Here is a 19,525-nt window from a genome sequence, read left to right on the forward strand (position 1 = left end):
CTCAAAACCAAGAACTCCTGCAATCTCATGAAGCTGAAGGGAGTGTTTGCTTTATAGCCCATAGGTTTACGGATGAGAAATAGGTAATTAAAAATTAATGATGTATGACTTGAGAAGTATACTTAGAGAGTTGAATTGCACTTTTGCACTCCTAAAATTGTACTTCGCACTCTGAATTTTCTATTTCCCCAATTTGGTATCTATTAGGATGTATAAATGCGTTTTGCATGATGTAAATGTAAAATGTCCTACCCAGTTTTGTATAGAACAAAAAGCAAAATATATGAAGTAATAAAAATAGTAATTTATGCAGAAAAAGTATGTTGATTATTAGTAAAGTCCAAAAGGGATGGATCCTTAAACATATAGTCTATGGAGTTAAACCTGTTCAGTAATTTGTTTTGCATATGGAAACTATTTGCAAAGGAAATTGCAATGATTAATTATTAGTTAAAAAAGAAAAAGAGGACATCAAAGTTACCAAAGAAACACTTCAAACATTTACAATCAAAGTTGGATAAGTGAAGCCAAGGGCTTAACATCAATTCTGTGGCTAAACATCCATTATGAAAGCTTGATTCGCTAAACAATTGCAACGAATTGCTAAACATCAAACTTCTAGTGCTTTGGAAACATTTTTCCAACCAGAACTCATGCTGAATTAAGAATAGAAGTGTAGCAGATGAAGTCCATTCTGTTAAAACAAAATCAGCGTATATATTGTAATAATATGATCAAAGAAAGCAAAATTATTACAAAAAAAACACACTCATTTTCTATTTTCTTTTCAAGGCAATTCATTTATTTGTCTAAAGTTTGAGCCCTTTAGTTTTTTTTTGCTTCATGTTGTCAGTTTTCATTGCTTTTCTAATTGCCGTGTATTACTATCAAATGGAACTTCAATGCATGCAAATAAGAAATTGAAAGTGGATTAAGAGTTTTAAAAACATGTGCCTTGCATTTCTGTGCATGAATGAAATATGGTATACAATGAATTGATTTTTAGTTCTCTTAGTCTGGTTTGGAAGATAAGTGTCTATTTGAATGGAGAGACAGGAGTAGAAGTGAGCCAAATTCTTTTCTCTCATTTCATTTCTTGGTTTAATGAGATGCGGAATCAAGAAAGAAAGGAAAAGTTGAATGCAGTTCAAAATCTACGATGTGAAGCAGTCTAAATTGACTTTGCTTTACAAAATTACTTCTTTACTTTTGGGAGAATTGGAGTTTTGGTCCCCAATGTATTACAAACGCGTGAAATAGTCCCCAATCTATTGGGGAGAACAAATGCGGTCCCCAATTGATCCAATTTTGCTCGAAAGTGGATAATTGACTGGTTTTCTTCATTTTTGGCCGGAAACAAGTCACGTGAGAGCACGTGCCGACATTTAAAATCCTTTTCTCAATTTTTTATGCGTGAAAACCCATAAAAAATTATTTCCAACTTTCTGGTGCCCCACTTTTTAATTAGCAAAGACAAAACACAATTAGCAAATGGAGTTATTATATTAATTAGTATTAGTCTACTATTTAATTGAATTTTTGTTTAACAAAAACAAAACCCAATCTATCCCTTTCTTTATTTCTGTCGTTCTCTCTATTCTTCCCCAACTGTAGAAAAAATCCTTGTAGCCAAATTCAATTACCGACACGTGACAAAGACTTGTATAGATTGAAATTTTGTGCTTCGGGTTTCCTCATCCTTCACATTGATGGCATAATTTTGACAGATTCGTCTTGTCTTCTTATCTGGTTGTATGTTGTCGTGATACCAGAAAAGCTTTGTCACTGTAAGTTACAAGCAATGATGATTACTTCTTGGACACACAGCAACCTTGGAAGAAGGTATTTCAGCTACGGCATGAAGAAAGTATGGGCTATCCCAAATTCTTGCTTCAGCTTCTGACTTTTATGTTTTTTCTGAAGTAATTTTTTTTGACCGTGAAGGGCAAAAGAGATGAAAAAGGTTGCAACTATTTCGAGTGGTATGATCCGATAATGTGCCAAAGATCTACTGCTTTGATACCTGGTTTGCTGCGGAGCATGAATGCTAAGGATGCCACAATCGAAAAACTAAGAGCAAGGGAAAGAAAATTAGTGTCTGCAATTGTGTTGTTGGCACTGTTGCTGTTGTTTGTTTTGCTGGTGTAAAAGGCCACTGTTGCTATTGTTTGTTTTGCTGGTGTAAAAGGCCAAAAATTAGGATGGAATAGCTATGTTTTAGCGGATTGTGACAAGCTACTAGTAATCAGCAATAGGTGATTGTATAGGTTGGGATGTATTATATTGCAAGATATCAGTAATGTTGTATTCAATGCTATTTTGTACTGCAATGAAGGCATTATTAAGGCATTTAGAGGCCAAATGAAGACAGTATTTCCAAATTATCCCTGTTCTTTTATGCATTTCCCATCAACAAACTGTAATACTTTTCAGACTCTGCACATATTTTGAAGTCTTTCCAGAACTCAATTTCCTGCTCCTGAACTCCTCAAAAAGGTACTCCATAGGATGTGCACGTCATAGTTTTGAAGCATAACAAAACTAGATTGTTTAGAGCTAATGATCAGCAAAATATATTTAATCGGAGCTGATCAATCTTTTTCGATTGTGGTTCAACTTTCGGCAGTGTAGAATCTGTAGATTCAGAATCTGAGAAGAGTAATGCAATTAACATTTAAATACGAGAGGAGTCCACTAATAATATTCATTTTAAATGGTACAGATAAACAATCAGAAATTAGTAGAATGCTAAAAAAATTCAGGAAGATATTGATAAAGGAAAGGTAAACTGAAGAATTTCGGTGAATTTAGCAATGAGCTATGACCATAGGATTAGGAAGGAGGCATGGGTAGATGAACAGTTCCCTTAAGCATCACTGCATCAGAACTTGCTTCACCAGTCACCAGCAGCTTCATATGATGCAGCACCAACGAAATTCACCCAAAAAATGAAAAAAGAAACAAAAACAAACATCAGTCACAGCCTTTGCTGTGAAGTAACAACAATGAGTCACATTTTGACTTGCAGGACAAAAATGAAACCTGAACTACACCTTTGCATAATCTTTATCACTTTCTTTGCTCAATTCAACTGCAATAAAACCAGCAATCTTTAAATAAAACCATAAAACCTCAACTGCAACAATTCTATCATAAAACCAGCAGTTTTTAATAATAATATTCCAATTCACTTTTTACAACCATGACAAAGGGACCTCCATTTCTCCCTTACAAAATATACATAGACTTCATCAGACAAGATGACAAAAGAAGTACAAAATAAGCTGCATTACAACATCTGCATTACTTCCAACAGTACAAAAGAAGTACCAAGTCTACCCAGCAACAAATGAAATACATAATTAGTTCACTTTTGTTTTTCCTTTAACATCAGACTTGTCATCACATTCACTGGTCCTGGGGCAGTCGAGATGAATTTGAACATCCCTAATTCTAAATGGTGCAGAAGCAATGGGAGCAACTGGTTGGGTAATATGTGCCACATGTGGATCTGAAATTCCAAAAATCTCATACAAGTTAGGATCAGCAATAGGGGCAGAAGAGGTAGTATTGATGCTCTCAGTAGCTTGTTGGCTATTTTGTGATGAAGTTACTTTCTTTGCTACACGTCTAGTGCCTTTTCCCTGCATAACAGTAGTATGAGTAATGAGTATGTGCAGTAGTTATGTTGGTAAGAATATAAAATCAAATTCTGGAAATAAGAAAACTTTACAGCTTTTTTCACTGCTCTTCTAGTTGTCTTCTTAGCAGTGGAGCCAATACCTTCAACCTAGAACATGAGATTAAAACCATTATCGTTAGGCAAATAGAAAATCACAGGACTTGAATCAAATATGTCATATCTTATCACTTACAGATATGTTATGGTTTATATCCATTTGTGACAAGTTTGTTTCACATTGTGCTTCATGCAATCCAGCAGATGACATCTGTGATAGACTTACATTTTCACCACATTTTTGTTGCCTAAACTTGCATGTCCTTGTGTTACGACCATTTTCCCCACAGTAAGTACATTTACAGATTTGTCCAACTCGTCTTACTTTAACTCTTTTATCTTTCATTTCCTGCACCTCATCAGTAGATTTTCTCCTTTGTTACTTGGGTCTTCCTGGTGCTCTTCCATATGTTGGTGGGAGTGGGGGCTGGACATTCACATCTACCCAATCTTACTCTCCATGAAGAGGTAGTATACAGGGCTCATAACACTTGAGATAAGTGTGCACTCTGTAGCCGTCATCAACATACTCCATTGGATCCTTCAGTGCAATCCAAAATGCTGAAATTGCATGATAGTAAGGTATCCCTGTCAAGTCTCATTTCCTACAAGAGCATGTCTTCTCTTCAATGTTAACTGCATACTTTTCACCATAGGGATCAGCAACTTCATAATTAACTTCATTGGATTTGTAAGGCACACAGTAAGTTGCCTTATCTATGTTCTTCCTCATTCTTTTCTTGATTTTTGGGCAGACTACATATTTGCTCCATTTTTCTCTGGCTCTGTCTCTATTTTCCTGCATTCTTGACATCATAAAATATCTCAATGATTCCATCATTGCAACAATTGACTCCTCTCTAGCATCTAAGATCTTACTGTTGAAGGATTCACATATGTTATTCAGCAACATATCACACTTTGGGTAGGTGCTGAAGTGTGATCTACTCCACTCTGCCGGATTCTTGTCATCCAACCACTTAGCAGCTTCAGCATCAAGTTCAGCAATTGCCTCCATTCTTCTTCTGAATTGAATTGGAGTAGTTGCCTTAGCTGCTTTCCACATAGCTTTCCTCATTGCCGCCCCTTTGAACCCAACAGATGACATGTTACTATGCATATGTTTAACACAGAATCTGTGGGTTGCATTCGAAAAACTGTTTCACATGCTTGGATTATTCCTTTTTGCTTATCACTCATTATTGTCCACTCATAGTCCCTTTCAATTTTCAAATCTTCCTTGAGTAATGTTAGAAACCAAATCCAAGAATCTTTGGTTTCTCCCTCAGTTGCTGCATAAGCTATATGATACATTCCATTATTAGCATCAACTCCAACTGCTGTCAATAGTACACCCCCTACTGCACCTTTGAGAAAAGTTCTATCCAATCCAAACACAGGCCTACAAGCTACTAAGAACTCCTGTTTTACCCCAACAAAGCACATGTATAATCTCTGAAATTCACCCTGTCCAGTTACTGCATCACAAGAGTCATCTACCAGCTTCATAATTACTGTGCTACCTGGATTACTTCTCTCAATTTCATTGATATATCGAGGCAGTTTATTATATTGATCCATCTCACTACCTTTCGTCAAATTCTCTGTAATTTTCTTAGCTCTATAGCCTTGATGTCTACTAAGATGACATTTGTGCTCCTTCATTACCAGATTTTTTAAACTAACATAGTCCAGCCCTGGGTTCTCCCTAGATATGCCAACATACCTTCTTCCTACCCACTCAGACTTCACACTCTTGTTGTGGTATGAAAATCCACATTTATGTTTCTTTTGAAACGTTCTAACCTCCAATCTACCATCCCCTTTCATCCTCCTAGCATATATGCACCAATCACACTCATCTTTAGGACATATTGCTCTAACTCTTATGCTATCACTCTTGACAAATTTAAATGATCTCCCTCTCCTGATGTTCCAGGTTCTAATTGCTTCTTTCAACTCCTTGAAGGAAGAAAATATTTGTCTAAGTTTAATTTTGGGGTTATTTTCATCCTTGGGATCAAACACAGGGGGTCTCAAGCTTTTGTCTTCATCCGACCCTGTATCACTACCAATATCAGTAGTTGAATCTGGGGCAGCATCTACGTCAAAATTGTCATCATCACTTTCAGTATCACTAGGCATTTGTTTCCTAGGCATGTGGCTCATCCTAGCATCTGTAGAACCTTTTTTAAGATGCTTATTCAACTGTTCTTGTTTTCTATTTTTTACCCCTAACCATTCAGAATCTTCATCAACATTTTCATTATAATCATTATCATCTGAATTTTGATCATAATCCGAGTCTTCTCCTGAGAACTTCCCCAAATCAGAACCTGAACTAGCCATATATGCATCATCACTTTCATCCTCTTCATCTTCTAACACAAAGTCCCCATCCTCAATGTCAGACCCCCATTGTGATGCTAGTATATCATCAAAGGAAACCTCTACATACAAATCAACTACCCTACCATAGTCAAAATGCTCAGCACAATATGCATGCAATTCTCTATCATGTCTTAACAAACGAAATCCATATTCCTCGATTAGAATATGGTACTTTTTGTCACCAACAGCTTGAAGTTGATTTTCTAGCATTCTATCCATTTCAAATAGACTAATGCCTGTGGCATCTACATGATAAAAAATCCTTAATTCTCCTCCCTCATAATGCACATCAGGTTCGGTTTCAATTTTTTCCCATATATAATACTTCATAGTCACTTCAGTGCTATCACTGTCTGAATTTAGAGATAAAAAAAAAGAAACAAACACAATAAAGGGCTACCATAAGTGACGAATTAGATTATATAAGCAGGTAATTTGCACTCAATCAGCTTCAAGGACCACAAAAGCATGTTACAAAATTGGGGATTTAACCCCCTGCCATATAAAGTTCAGACAAGGACCACAAAGGCATGTTACAAAGTCTCATTTAACCCAACAATGTCTACTATGACAACCCACACCAGAGAGACATACGAGACCACATACAATGGTAGACAAGTTTGTTTTTAGGGCTTTGTCAGAATGTCTTAAAAATCCAAAATTTAAGACATTCTTTGTCTCCCAAGTGAAAATATCACCATTCATCATCACATTCTTACAATATAAGCATGAATTAAGCATGCGTAATGCTACCTGAGGTAAAAATCACATACCGTAATCTGGTGACGGTGCTCCATTCATTTCTTTTGGTCTTAGTGTCATTTCCTCTTCCTAGACTCACGAACAACTCCACTATCACCGATTCTTCAAGATTTTGCTTTCGATTTGCTGGTTTTATGCACAATGTTAGGTCTGATTTTTTGTTCTCGTTTCTGGAGACCGAAGAGAAAGAAAGGGGGGACCATTGCTAATTGTGTTTTGTCTTTGCTAATTAAAAAGTGGGGCACCAGAAAGCTGGAAATAATTTTTTATGGGTTTTCACACATAAAAAATTGAGAAAAGGATTTTAAATGCCGGCACGTGCTCTCACGTGACTTGTTTCCTGCCAAAAATAAAGAAAACCAGTCAATTGTCCACTTTCGAGCAAAATTGGATCGATTGAAGACCGCATTTGTTCTCCCCCAATAGATTGGGGACTAATTTCGCGCGTTTGTAATATATTGCGGACCAAAACTCCAATTCTCCCTTTACTTTTTAAGGCAATTCATTTATTTGCCTATAGTTTAAGCTCTTCATTTATACATTTTTATTTGAAACTTAAGATATAAACCCCTAATTGCAAAAAAAAAAAAATTCCAAGAATTTGGTAGTTACAAATGATCACCCACAAAACAAATTAGCATAGAATGGAAAAAAAGGGTACATAACCTCATGATCCATAAATACATATAAAAAAAAGTAAGTTACGTACAAACTAATATGGCAATTGAGCAATATCAATCAACAACCTATCTACTACAAAACTTTTGTGGTTGAGTTGTTTAACAATGATAACTACATAATACACATAAACTAAAAACGTCTAATGAAACTATTCCCTAGAAAAAGGCTAAACAAAATAAAAGGTTACAATAATTAATTTAACATTGAGTTGCACTCCTAATCAGACGACATGAATGCCTAACACAGGACAACGGATTCCTTCCTCCTAGCTGTTCAGCCATATGATCACTCAGTTCAACATTTTGCAACAAAAAATTAGAAACATAGTCATAAACTACATAAATATGAATAACCAATGTATTCCTAGTTTGCACACACTACTTATTCACAGTTAAAATCCAAACCCTTGTCTATCTTACAATAATCAATTCAACAGTGAGTCGCATTCCTAATCAAACCAAATGAATGCCCGACACATGATCACTTAGTCTGACATTCTAGAGTGATAAAAATAGAGACATAAGCATAAACTACATAAAAATGAACAATCAAACAAGAAACACATTACAAAAACAATCCTGAAATACCTCTTGTTTTCAAACTTCATAAACATGAAAAGCAGCCAAACCAATCAATCTCTCGACTCCATTGCCAAAGGCCAAAACATTCACATAGCTTAAACTAGGAAAAATCTCTTCAATAGGCACAAATACTAATCAGAGAACACTAACAGTATAATCAATCTATTTCTAGTATGTACATACTACTTATTCACAATCCTTTCAGGAACTATGTCATTCTTGGAAACAAACACTACTTATATACAACCTTACTTAATTGTTGACCTCCCCACAATTAAAAAACAAGTATGTACACACTACTTATTCATTAGCTGTAAAAAACTAGTAAATCAGTCCAAGTTCCCAGCACTATTCTAACCATATTACGAACCAACAAATGCAAAAATGAAAAAACAAAAAAAGAGAAGAAGAAACAGTAAAAAAAGAAACGGTGAGGAAGAAAAGAGAAAAGAAAATAAAAAACAAAAAACAAAAAAAAGAAGAAGATCTAATGAGAAAAGATGGATTAGAGAAATAGAGAGACAAAGACTGTTAATGATTAGCCAAGATGGTGAGGAAGACAAATGCAACGGTGAGGAAGAGAAGAAAAAAAAAGAAAAGAAAAAACTCAAAATAGGAGAGAAAGAGAGAGGAAGTGCACCAAGATCTGACAAGAAGAGGTGAAGAAGAAACAGATTAGAGCAATGGAGAGAGAAAGAGAGAGAAAAAAGAGAAAACCAAGATGTGAAGCAGCATATTTGGAGAGAGCAAAAAGAGAAGAAAAAATGAGAAGAAAAGGACTTGAGTTTGACCTACGCAATATGCTAAACAAACAAAAAGGAGGGTCACATGAGGACGACGAAATCATGTGCAAAATGAACAAGCTCTTGGCTCTTTTATTACTTGGATTAATCTTCTATACATTGACAATGTATACACTTTCACCAGTAGATGCATGACACATAATTTGAATTTGGATTTGAAACTCAAATTTTACATATGTGTCGTATATCCAATCGTGATCAGTGTATATAAAATTTACTCTTATTACTTATATAGATAACTTGTAATATTCTGTAATCCACTTTAATTAACTAAATGTTGGGAAATAGTTTTTCTCCGACTTGTGATGGTAAAGAACCATTGTTCTTATTTTGTCCTCAAAATGCCTATTTTTATTAGGATAATTATGGTTGCAAATGAATCGAACTACTCGCGAGCAACTTGAGTTCTCGAGTCAAGCTGACCAAGTCGAACTCGAATTCGAATTCGAGTTCAAAAATATTCAGTTCGTTAGCTCGCGAGTCGGTTTGATTTTATATATATATTTATATATTTATTTATTTATTTTAATAGTAAAATTACATATTTCCCTAATATTTTATTATCTATTAAAAAAATATTATTTCATTTATTTTTTAAAAATAAACTAATTACTTTTTATTTTTTAATCTCGAGTTCGAGTTCGAACTTTACATTTTGAACTCGTCAAATTTGAATTCAAATTCGATCTTCATAAAATTAAGTTGAGACGCGATTTGATTGGGTCAAAGTTCAACTCGACACTGCTCGTTTGCACTCTTAGAAATAATACGCCAAATTGGCAAATTTTCGTAACTGAAAAAAGCAGGGGGCATTTGTTAGATTTGTATAGGAGACAAATTGTGCAATTTGGTGCCTTTCTTTAGGGGAAAAAAGAAAAGGGTTAATCACATTTTATCCCCTTAAAGAATACCCCATTTCTCAGTTTACCCCATAACCTTTAATTTTGCTCACTTAACCCCCTTTAGGACTAAATTACCCTTCCATTATTTTGACTTTTCATTTACCTTGTTTTCCTTTCTTTTATTTCTTTTTTATTTAATTTTTCCTCTTTCCCACAAAAATTTTCACCTCAATGATTGAAATTAAAAAAGAGGAATTGCAGAGATCTATCTTCTCCTTAAATGATTAAAAAAATATTCAAATCACTTTCCTAAAATACAATTTTGTTAGCCTTTCAATTCTTTTAATTTTGGGTTTTCCTCTTTCCTTTCTAGTTTCTCATTTTATTCCCAAGAAAATATTTTAAGATGAAATTGTGACCTGATTAATAATCATTAATTGAAATTTGTGACACGTGGCATTATACAAAAAATCAAAATTAGTTTTTGATGTCTTTTAAACCTTCATCCAGAAATATGCAATTACAAACTCAAAACAAAAATTTTCGTTGAAATGGAATTTCTATTAGGAAGGATGAAAGAGAGAAGAAAAAGAAAAAGAAATAAAAGAAAGGAAAACAATTTTATCTTATGATATTTTCTTGAGAATAAAATGAGAAACTAGAAAGGAAAGAGGAAAACCCAAAATTAAAAGAATTGAAAGGCTAAAAAAATTGTATTTTAGGAAAGTGATTTGAATATTTTTTTAATCATTTAAGGAGAAGATAGATCTCTGCAATTCCTCTTTTTTAATTTCAATCATTAAGGTGAAGATTTTTGTGGAAAAGAGAAAGAATTAAATAAAAAAGAAAGAGAAAAAGAAATAAAAGAAAAGAAAACAAGGTAAATGAAAAGTCAAAATAATGCAAGGGCAATTTTGTCCTAAAGGGGGTTAAGTGAGTAAAATTAAAGGTTAGGGAATAAACTGAGAAATGGGGTATTGTTTAAGGGGATAAAATGTGATTAACCCAAAAGAAAATGACATTCTAGGGACAAAGGGAGAGCAAAGGCTAAAAGAGTCAACTGGAGGAAATCCACTCTAATTGGCTAAAATTTAGTTTAATAATTGCAGTGAAATAGAAAAAAATAAAAATAAAAAGTTGAAGGTATAATAAATTTCATAAATTAAAAGTTCAGGGCAAAAAGGTGTAACCAATCCTTCTAAAGCAAGCAAACTTATCGGAAATTTTCATAAAAGCCAAACAGCTCTTTTATTGATTTAGGAGATCGAATGGAGCATGTATAAATAAACTTATAAGAGTCCATAAGCATCATTTCAACAGGTAATTATTTTAGTACTGCTCAAAGGAAAAAGAATAACAACCCGGTCGAGTCATAACTGGGGATTTGATGGTTTGTGATGTTGGATGCGCATTTGTGTTTTGAGTTCTGCTGTCCCTTTTCAAAGATCAGATCTAGTTTCTTTCTCGGGGTATTGCTATAAGATCCGAGGTTACCAATTTTGTTGCTTGCGATCTCCATCATCAGTTTTTTCGACTAGACAAGGGATTTAGGGCTCTCTGCATCATCCTGTTCTTATTATTCAAACCCCGGACCCGGGTGGGCGCTAGCAGCAGGGTAGTTTGTTCGCTGATTTGGGATTCTTGAGCTAGTTTTCAAGAATTTGGAATGTGAATATTTACAACTAACCAGTAGTAGTGGTCGGGTTCCGGAGGGAGGGGGGATCAGGAGGAGGAAGAGGTCGATACTAAGAGCAATTATGTTTTGGAGGGATAGAGGAACCACAGCAACATCAAGAAGCAGCACCAGTAGTTTTAGTAGTAGCAGAGACAACAGCAGCAGAGAGCACAATGGCGGGCCGCCTTATGGCCAAGTTCGAGTTCTTATCATTGGAGATTCAGGTTACAAACTACTCCTCCTCACTCTTTCCTCTTTATTATTAATTTAATTGTGCCTACTGCTTCGTCTGCTCCTTTTGATTTTGATGGGTGATTAATCAATTGCTATGAGTTTTCAGCTTCGATGCGACGTATGTCTTCTTAGTACATTAAATTTTGCTAATTCAATCACGTAATGCTGCTAAAAATGTTCATGGAATTGGGTTTGAGAGCTTTTCAGATGTTACGCCTTTATGCTGCTATAAGTCTTCAGCGTATTTTCTGGTCTAGGAGCTATTGGGGTATGCAAATGTTTATATGAGGGCTATCCAATTGATCAGCAAGAAACAAATGGCACTTCTAAGTCTAGTAAATTAGGAAGTCGAAGTGTCTCTAACTGTATCAATTATAACTGTCAACAGCTAATAAGAGAGAAAAAAATGAGTATGCCATTGCTGGCTATAGACTTGGGCTGACATTTGCCTTTTAAAGCAACCCCATTCCCTGCCATTCTTTCTAGCTTTGAAGACCTTATATGCTAATAGGAGATGCCTGTATCGTTTACCAGCTAGTATCTGAAATGAATTATGTAGAACTGTAAACACTCCAAAGCTAAAGGAAGAATTTGCCTGCTACCTAGCTTTACTGCTTTTAACCTTTCAGGTTGGGGTTTATGTTTAAAAGCCACCCATTCTTCCTTTATGCCACAGTATAGATTTAGGTCTATGACATCTTCTTCATACACCTTGAATGTTCAGTATTTAACTTGGGGGTCTGAAGATGACTTTAGCCAAATGAAATTTAAAAATAAAAAGGACTGCTGATTGGAGCAGCTGCACCTGCAAGATTTTGAAGCTCCTACATTTTTCATTTGAAAGACTGAAGGTCCTTACTATACTTTGCGCTCAAGCCCAGAAGGCTGAAATTCCATTGCATGGATCATACCCTAAATGGTGCTTGGAGAAAATTTGTCCATCTGGATACTTCTTCTCTTACCAGAGCACCTATCGTCCTTAAGGGTGTTAAAAGAAGCTGCCCCTTTTAGCATGTTTTATTCATTTCATGTTTTCTCCTGGTTGGCATCCCAGGTTTAACTTTCTAATTTATACGATCAATACTCTTAGGTTACAGTGAGAGGACAACATAAAGATCACATGTATTTCAAGAGCTACTAGTAGAGAGCTTAGCAGTTATAGAGATTTTGGAGAAACTTCTATACTGTTGTAGGCATTTGTAGCTTTGCTTACTCCAGAAAGTGATGCTATATGCAATCTTGTGCTTTGGAACATGTTGATGTGGTTCATGTGATTCCACTTTATGCTGGTAACCTTTGTTCAACATTATGGTTATAAACTTGTGGGAATAAAAAAATGTGGGGAATGGCATTAGTATGTGTTGAAGTTGAAGCACAGTTTCAGTTCTAATGTATTATAATTTAGCAAGCCAATTTCATAAGTTTTGTGTGCTGCTGAAACAGAGCCTTCATCTTTGGTTCTTTTTTTTTTCCCCCAAATACTATATCCTAATTTAAATCTACTGTTTAGGTGTGGGGAAAAGTTCTCTTGCTCATCTGATTGTCAGAGGTTCTTCCATAACTCGCCCTTCCCAAACAATCGGCTGTTCTGTTGAAGTCACGGTCAGACTCTATACTCCATTACTGAAATGCTATCCTCCACCTGCAGTTTGATTTTGTTTTTTGATGTTGTGATTTCATTGTTGCAGCATATAACTTACAGATCATCTGGCAGCTCATCAAATAACATTGAAGGTGACAAGGAGAGGGATTTTTTTGTTGAGCTTTGGGATATATCAGGACATGAAAGATACAAAGACTGTCGTTCTCTATTCTATTCACAAATCAATGGTAAGCAATGGGTTTCTAGCTCAAGTGAAAATCCTTACCATGTGCTTGGAAATGATTGGCATGAATGGATGTAAAATATATATAGAGGATGGTTTTGGAAAAGTTTAATATTGCCAATACCTGGAATTTTCATGAGTTCTGTTACTCTTGAATATGTTGTGCTTTTATGGTTGGAACAATGAGTAAGATAACCAGGAGAAGAGATACACTTGAGACTTAAAATTATGAGAATGTTTATGAGAAGTACTAAAAGTTATAAAGCTGCCTTCCAATCCCTCTAATAACATGTTACGGAACTGTTTTAGAAAACATTCAAAATCTGACTGCAAGCATGGCACATATCTTTAAGAATACAGGTTTACTAGGCCTTAATCTTTTTTGGATGTCCATAAACATAAGTCGTCCTGGCCTTCCCTATTGATATTACCATCCAAGGTAATGGATCACCTAGCTTCCTGACCCTGTCCATTTTTTTTAAAGCAAATGTAGATCATTTTTTTATTGATGATAACAAGGGATTATCCCACCTACGTGAAAAACAAACACTAATCTGTGCATGTGCTATGCTAAAAAATGTAGCAAAACTGCTCAAGAGAGAGACCCTGTCCATTACTCACACTTAATTTTTCTGAATAGTGTTACCCAAGAGAAGGCGTCGTTTTGTGATGTTTAATTTTTGTACTACCACATAATTACTGATTCCACTATATTTTCACTTAACTCTGGAGGGTTGATTTATGATCTCTCAGCCACTCTCCATTTGTTAACTATTAGCCTAGTCCAAATAGTAGCTGATCAATTTGCTGATTTTGCTGATCAAATCAGCAAATCATGATTATGGTCTCTCCGAATTTGCTTATATGTCTATCATGATCCAATTCTGAGTGATCAGAATTTGCAGCTACTAGTTAACAAATTGATCAGCAAATTTTGCCGAGCATGTGCTCGATTTGGACTATTAGCCTAGTCCAATTGATCAGCAAAAAAGTAATTATTCTCTTGCTAACTTTTTGAATAAGTTATACTTTGGCCATCCAATTCTCTCTATCAACCTTGTGTAATCACTTTGTATATTGAACTTGTATCATATATCCTTTAAAATCTAATGGGGAATGATATCAGAAACTAGAGGACTTAAATGAAAATAATTAAAGGATGATGGTTCAAATGAGGTCTGGTCGAGATATTAGAGCTTCTGGTGAAAACCAGCAACTGAATGTTTCATTGAGTTGTTTAAGTTATTTGCTTGTGTATTTATGATTGTAATTCTTCTTCTCCTCCTTGCCTAAAATTTCTTTTTAGGTGTTATTTTTGTTCATGATCTCTCACAGAGAAGAACAAAGTCAAGCTTACAGAAGTGGGCTGCAGAGATTGCAGCAACTGGGACATTTTCGGCCCCTCTTGCATCGGGAGGGCCTGGAGGCCTCCCAGTTCCTTACATTGTTATTGGGAACAAAGCAGATATTGCTGCGAAAGAAGGAATAAGAGGTAGCAGTGGCAATCTTGTAGATGCAGCACGCCAATGGGTTGAGAAGCAGGGTTTGCTTCCTTCAAGTGAGGAACTCCCACTGACTGAGAGTTTCCCAGGATCTGGTGGCCTTGTAGCAGTAAGTGGCAGAAACTGAAACTGCTTTCCTACATCTTTTTTTTTTTTTGGGTGGTGGTCGTCATTTTTGTCAATTGGCAGAATAGTTGGATCTCAGTAGGTATGAAAATCTGCTGCCAATACCTACTTTGATGGTAACCTAGCATAGCCTTTAAGATTGATTTTATTAGGAGTGTTGGCTTTATCCTGTTACGGAAATTTGATAGTGCTAGAGCTTAGTAAATTACCTCATGATTCGATAAAGCAAATAAAGGTTACCATGTACTGTTTAAAGGGGATTAATAAGATATGAGGGAAGAAAGACACCTGTGCCACATTAATTTATGAATTTTGTCAGTTTTTAATAAGTGTTTTTCTGTAGGAATCAACTTTTTATTTATTAGTGTATATACGATTGAGATTCTTGTCCTTGTGATTGACATTATTGAATTGCACATGATCTATTAAGATCTAAGGTTTATAGGAAGCTAAGACCATGGAAAGACATTATTGTTGGTATTACCATGGTATGGAAAGTGATACCATATTGAGTAGGAAGAGTCTCAACTTTTAAAATAATTTCATTGTGGCTTCTTGTATAATGAGCATAACGGGGGCATGTCATGTTCTTCTACTCTTCCATAACCTTTAATCTTATTTTTCCTTCCTTTTTTTTTTTGAGATTAACATCATGTAAAAGTAATTTGTAAACATTATGAATTAGCTTATTTAAAGAGTTGAAGATTGGACATTAGTTGTGAAGAAAGTTTCAATTGTCGTGGCAATCTAGGTGCAACATTCTTATCCACATTTCATGATCTATTGATTTGCTAGAACGCAGAACAATTAGCAGCTGTTGAACTAAGCAGCCATAAGACAACAGTTCAAGTCGTGTTGCTTCCATAAAGAGGTGGTGGGTACGTCTTAAGATGAATGAGCATCTATGCTGGATGCTCTCGATTACCTCGGTAGTTATACTCTGCATCTTGGTGGTTCTGTTTAGTGGATGTGAGCAAAACCACTTGTCTGCCTGTTAGTGTGTGAAGCTTTTTAAGCGAGCAAGATAGCTTTCTTATATCAAATTTCCTGGTAAATTAGAAGTGTTTGGTTTGATAAGAAACATGTCTTGTCTTCACTTGTGGGTATTCTTGTATTTCTTGTGAGTCCTTTGCTATTGGTGGCGACTTTTTGCAGAAGATGATGGTAATATACTGAATATAGGATTTATTTGCACTTCATTTTGGACATCAAATGAGCTTCATGTATATACCCTATAATATAAATCTTTTATGCAGGGAATCTCTTTATTAGATGCCTTTTCCAATGTTTTAATTTGAGAACATTTATAGCATCTAGAATTTTATCCATTTGGATATATAACTTAGCTTAGCTTATTTCTTTTGTTAACAAACAGGCTGCAAAAGAATCCAGATATGACAAAGAAGCTGTGATGAAGTTCTTTCGTATGGTCTGTACTTTCCCCGTTAGATCTTTTGTGACTAAAATTTATATTCTATTCAATCGTCTAAAGGTTATGGACTTTTTAACAGTTGATCAGGAGGAGGTACTTTTCAGACAGTTTACCTGTTACAAGTTCATGGTCTAGCCCACTTCATGGAGCATCCCATAGATCGGATGAAATTTCTAGTGATGAGGATCATTCGTACAAAACTTCAAGGTATGAGAGGCATAGGTTTCTTATCTTGATATAGAGGGCATTGCATTAACTTTTACAAATCATACTACAGAGTACGATATATTTGAGCTCTCTTGTCTAATTATATATGATGCATGAAGACGGTTTTGGTGAAATGCCTCTTTGCACATACGTCCTAAATGCCCTTTGCTATGTTAACTTCCTTCTTCCTCACTCAACCTTATCCTACTTCTTTCTGTCATTCCTTAACCTTTGAATTTCAGTAAAACTACATTCGTTCTTTTACATCCATACGCGCATGCACACATTCGTGTGACCACACAGGTTGGGGATTTATGTGTACATTGTTTTGCTGTGCCACAGAAATTAGTGGTTGATAATGCTTTTCACTAGGTTGAACTGTGAAAAACTTTCTTAACTGCCCAATGTACCTCTACTTTCTTGAGCTATACTTGCATCATTATATCTGGTATCATATGGTTGACTTGTGTGTCATGTACTGTGGCTGGGTATCAGGAGGGACATGGTCTCTTTTTGGGGAAAATAAGAATGCAAGTTAATAAACCTGTATAGCTGGAGGAGAGTTACTAGTCTTGCTTTTTGTTCTGGATGACTAGTTGTCTTAGGGATTTTGCTTTTGGATTAATTGGATTAATTTGTCATTAACATCTTCACCATCTAAAGTTGATAAGAAACAGGGAGGTGCTAGGAAATAATATTTGAGAAGGTAATACACCAATTCTCTTGCTGGAGATATTACAAAGCTTGCAACAATTCTAAACCTATTGATTGAGCCATTTGTGGTGGAAGTGCAACTTTAAGTTTCTGCATCATTGACTGTCACCAAATTCTTTGAACTTCTGCTTGCAGTTTTCCCTTTTTTTTTTTGGGTTTTTTGGGGGGAGAGAGAGAGAGAGCGGGGGGGGGGGGGATTAGTCCTGCTTGTGCTTCAACAGCTGAATCAGTACTAATTCTAGGAGAAATTCCTCTGTCTACACCTCTTAGCCAGGATTAGTACAAGGAGTATGGATATGGATAAGTACATCTGAAATTTTTTGTTATAAGTTGGCAGGGAAATATCATAATACATGAACAGATAAGTTATTCTTGCTCAAAAATTTAGAATGCGAGATGGGGTGATAATTCAATGCTTAGTGTTTAAGTTTTTATGTGACAAATTAATTTGAAAATTTGTATACAATCGTGATTTATGTGTCTCAACTTTTAGATGATAAATTATTAGTCCTGTCAAGTTTTAGCGTACAACCAGTTATTATATTATTAAAAAAATTGCAAGTTATTACTACAGAGGAATGTAGGCCAGCATCAACTACCTTAGGCAATTCAATAACTTGGCTATTGTTGTCAAAGTAACAAATTGTAACGATAACTTTCTGAGAAGCCAAGTTGATAATAGGATCAGTTTTGTTGCTAATTCTCTAGGTCGATTTGGTGGTGCTTCCAGAATTCTTTTGTGCGCGCGCCTGTGTGTTGTGGGGAGGGAGGATTTATGTTGTTATTGCTTGTCTAGTGAATGCTATTTACAGAAGTTTTTAAGTACATGAGATGTCTTTTTCCGCTATTGCTTAGGCACATATTCCACTGTGCTACACTAAATGAGTGTATCTCGCGTAGATTTGTTCTACTTTCTTTTGTACAAAATATGGGATTCCTTACAAGCAGCCTTAGTATTATTTCAATCTTGGCACTCGGTTTGATTTCAATGTCTGCCTTTTGCAGTTTGGCTGCTGACCCTTACAAATATAATGCGCTTCCTCCACTACCTGCTCAACGCAATCTCACCCCACCTCCCACGCTCTACCCACAGCAGCCCATGACCACACCCGACAATTATAACATCCCTAGATTTGCCTTAATGGGTTCCCAGGAGATGAGTAGTGCCAGATCAAAGCGCAAAGATATTAATGTTTGATTATCTTGGTCATTGATTCGTCTTCTTCTTCAATAGCATTTGGCCTGCTGAAATATTTTTGCTTTCACTTGCCAATTATTGGTGCATTCATTCTTTCGCTGGGGTTAAGGTGTTCACTGTATATTGCAGTATGCAGAACTGTGTAGTGAGTGATGATGAGTCACTTGAATACCTAGGCAATTTTGTTATCTTGCTCAATTCCATTGTTGCGTTCTCATTCGTCCATTTTCTACACCTCTAGTCCAGTGATGTAAATCTATTGAAAAAAAAAAAAACCTTCCGAGGGAAGTGAAGAAACAAACGTGTTTTTGGAGCTCTTTTCTTTGCAAGAAATACTAAAAATTCAAAGCGATTACTTTTTCTTGATCTCTGTTGCTCCGGTCCTGGATTGCCCATCTATGTTTTATGAACTTTGTGTTGGGATATCCGAGCCTGTAACAGCTGCCGTCGAACGCTCCACACTACTCCAGTCCAGGATCTCTTACCTGTCGATATATACCGCGGCAGGATGATTTGACAGAAATAGATAGTTGAATTGTCATAGACATGACTCTATAATATGACCTTGCAAGTTGCAACTATTATTCATCCAAGCTAATCCAACTTCTTTTGTTCCTCTATGACTGTAAATTGCATTTAAACTTACGCTTTATTATCCTGTTTGCTTTGGTTACTCGACTACAACAAGTGCTAGAAAGACATTGGAAGTTTACAATTCCGACAAAATATTGGAAGTTTTCTATTTTGTTTTTTATTCTTGTCCCCTGTTCCGTTTAAGTTTATTGTTTTCGAAAAATAACTCATTAATCACT

At 35.6% G+C, this 19,525-nt stretch overlaps 3 protein-coding genes across 3 annotated transcripts; 1 reads left to right on the forward strand and 2 right to left on the reverse strand.

The window, feature by feature from the left end:
• Positions 1 to 3,160: 3,160 nt before the first annotated feature.
• LOC140021671 (uncharacterized) lies at positions 3,161 to 4,471 on the reverse strand. Its single transcript, XM_072072959.1, has 3 exons — positions 3,876 to 4,471; positions 3,734 to 3,790; positions 3,161 to 3,644 (listed from the first exon to the last, which is right to left on the reverse strand). The coding sequence occupies exons 1-3, from the start codon at positions 4,083 to 4,085 to the stop codon at positions 3,363 to 3,365; spliced, it is 549 nt and encodes a 182-aa protein (XP_071929060.1). The 5' UTR covers positions 4,086 to 4,471; the 3' UTR covers positions 3,161 to 3,362.
• LOC140021628 (uncharacterized) lies at positions 4,338 to 4,817 on the reverse strand. Its single transcript, XM_072072899.1, has one exon. The coding sequence runs from the start codon at positions 4,815 to 4,817 to the stop codon at positions 4,338 to 4,340; it is 480 nt and encodes a 159-aa protein (XP_071929000.1).
• A 6,156-nt stretch (positions 4,818 to 10,973) lies between these two features.
• LOC113719215 (small GTPase LIP1) lies at positions 10,974 to 19,079 on the forward strand. The gene is made up of 7 exons (XM_027244349.2): positions 10,974 to 11,698; positions 13,219 to 13,310; positions 13,397 to 13,538; positions 14,841 to 15,145; positions 16,538 to 16,591; positions 16,674 to 16,801; positions 18,521 to 19,079. Exons 1-7 carry the CDS (start codon positions 11,557 to 11,559, stop codon positions 18,711 to 18,713), a joined length of 1,056 nt encoding a protein of 351 aa, XP_027100150.1. The 5' UTR covers positions 10,974 to 11,556; the 3' UTR covers positions 18,714 to 19,079.
• The last annotated feature ends 446 nt before the right edge of the window (positions 19,080 to 19,525 follow it).

The sequence above is a fragment of the Coffea arabica genome, chromosome 11e, assembly GCF_036785885.1.
Source record: "Coffea arabica cultivar ET-39 chromosome 11e, Coffea Arabica ET-39 HiFi, whole genome shotgun sequence".
Taxonomy (NCBI): domain Eukaryota; kingdom Viridiplantae; phylum Streptophyta; class Magnoliopsida; order Gentianales; family Rubiaceae; genus Coffea; species Coffea arabica.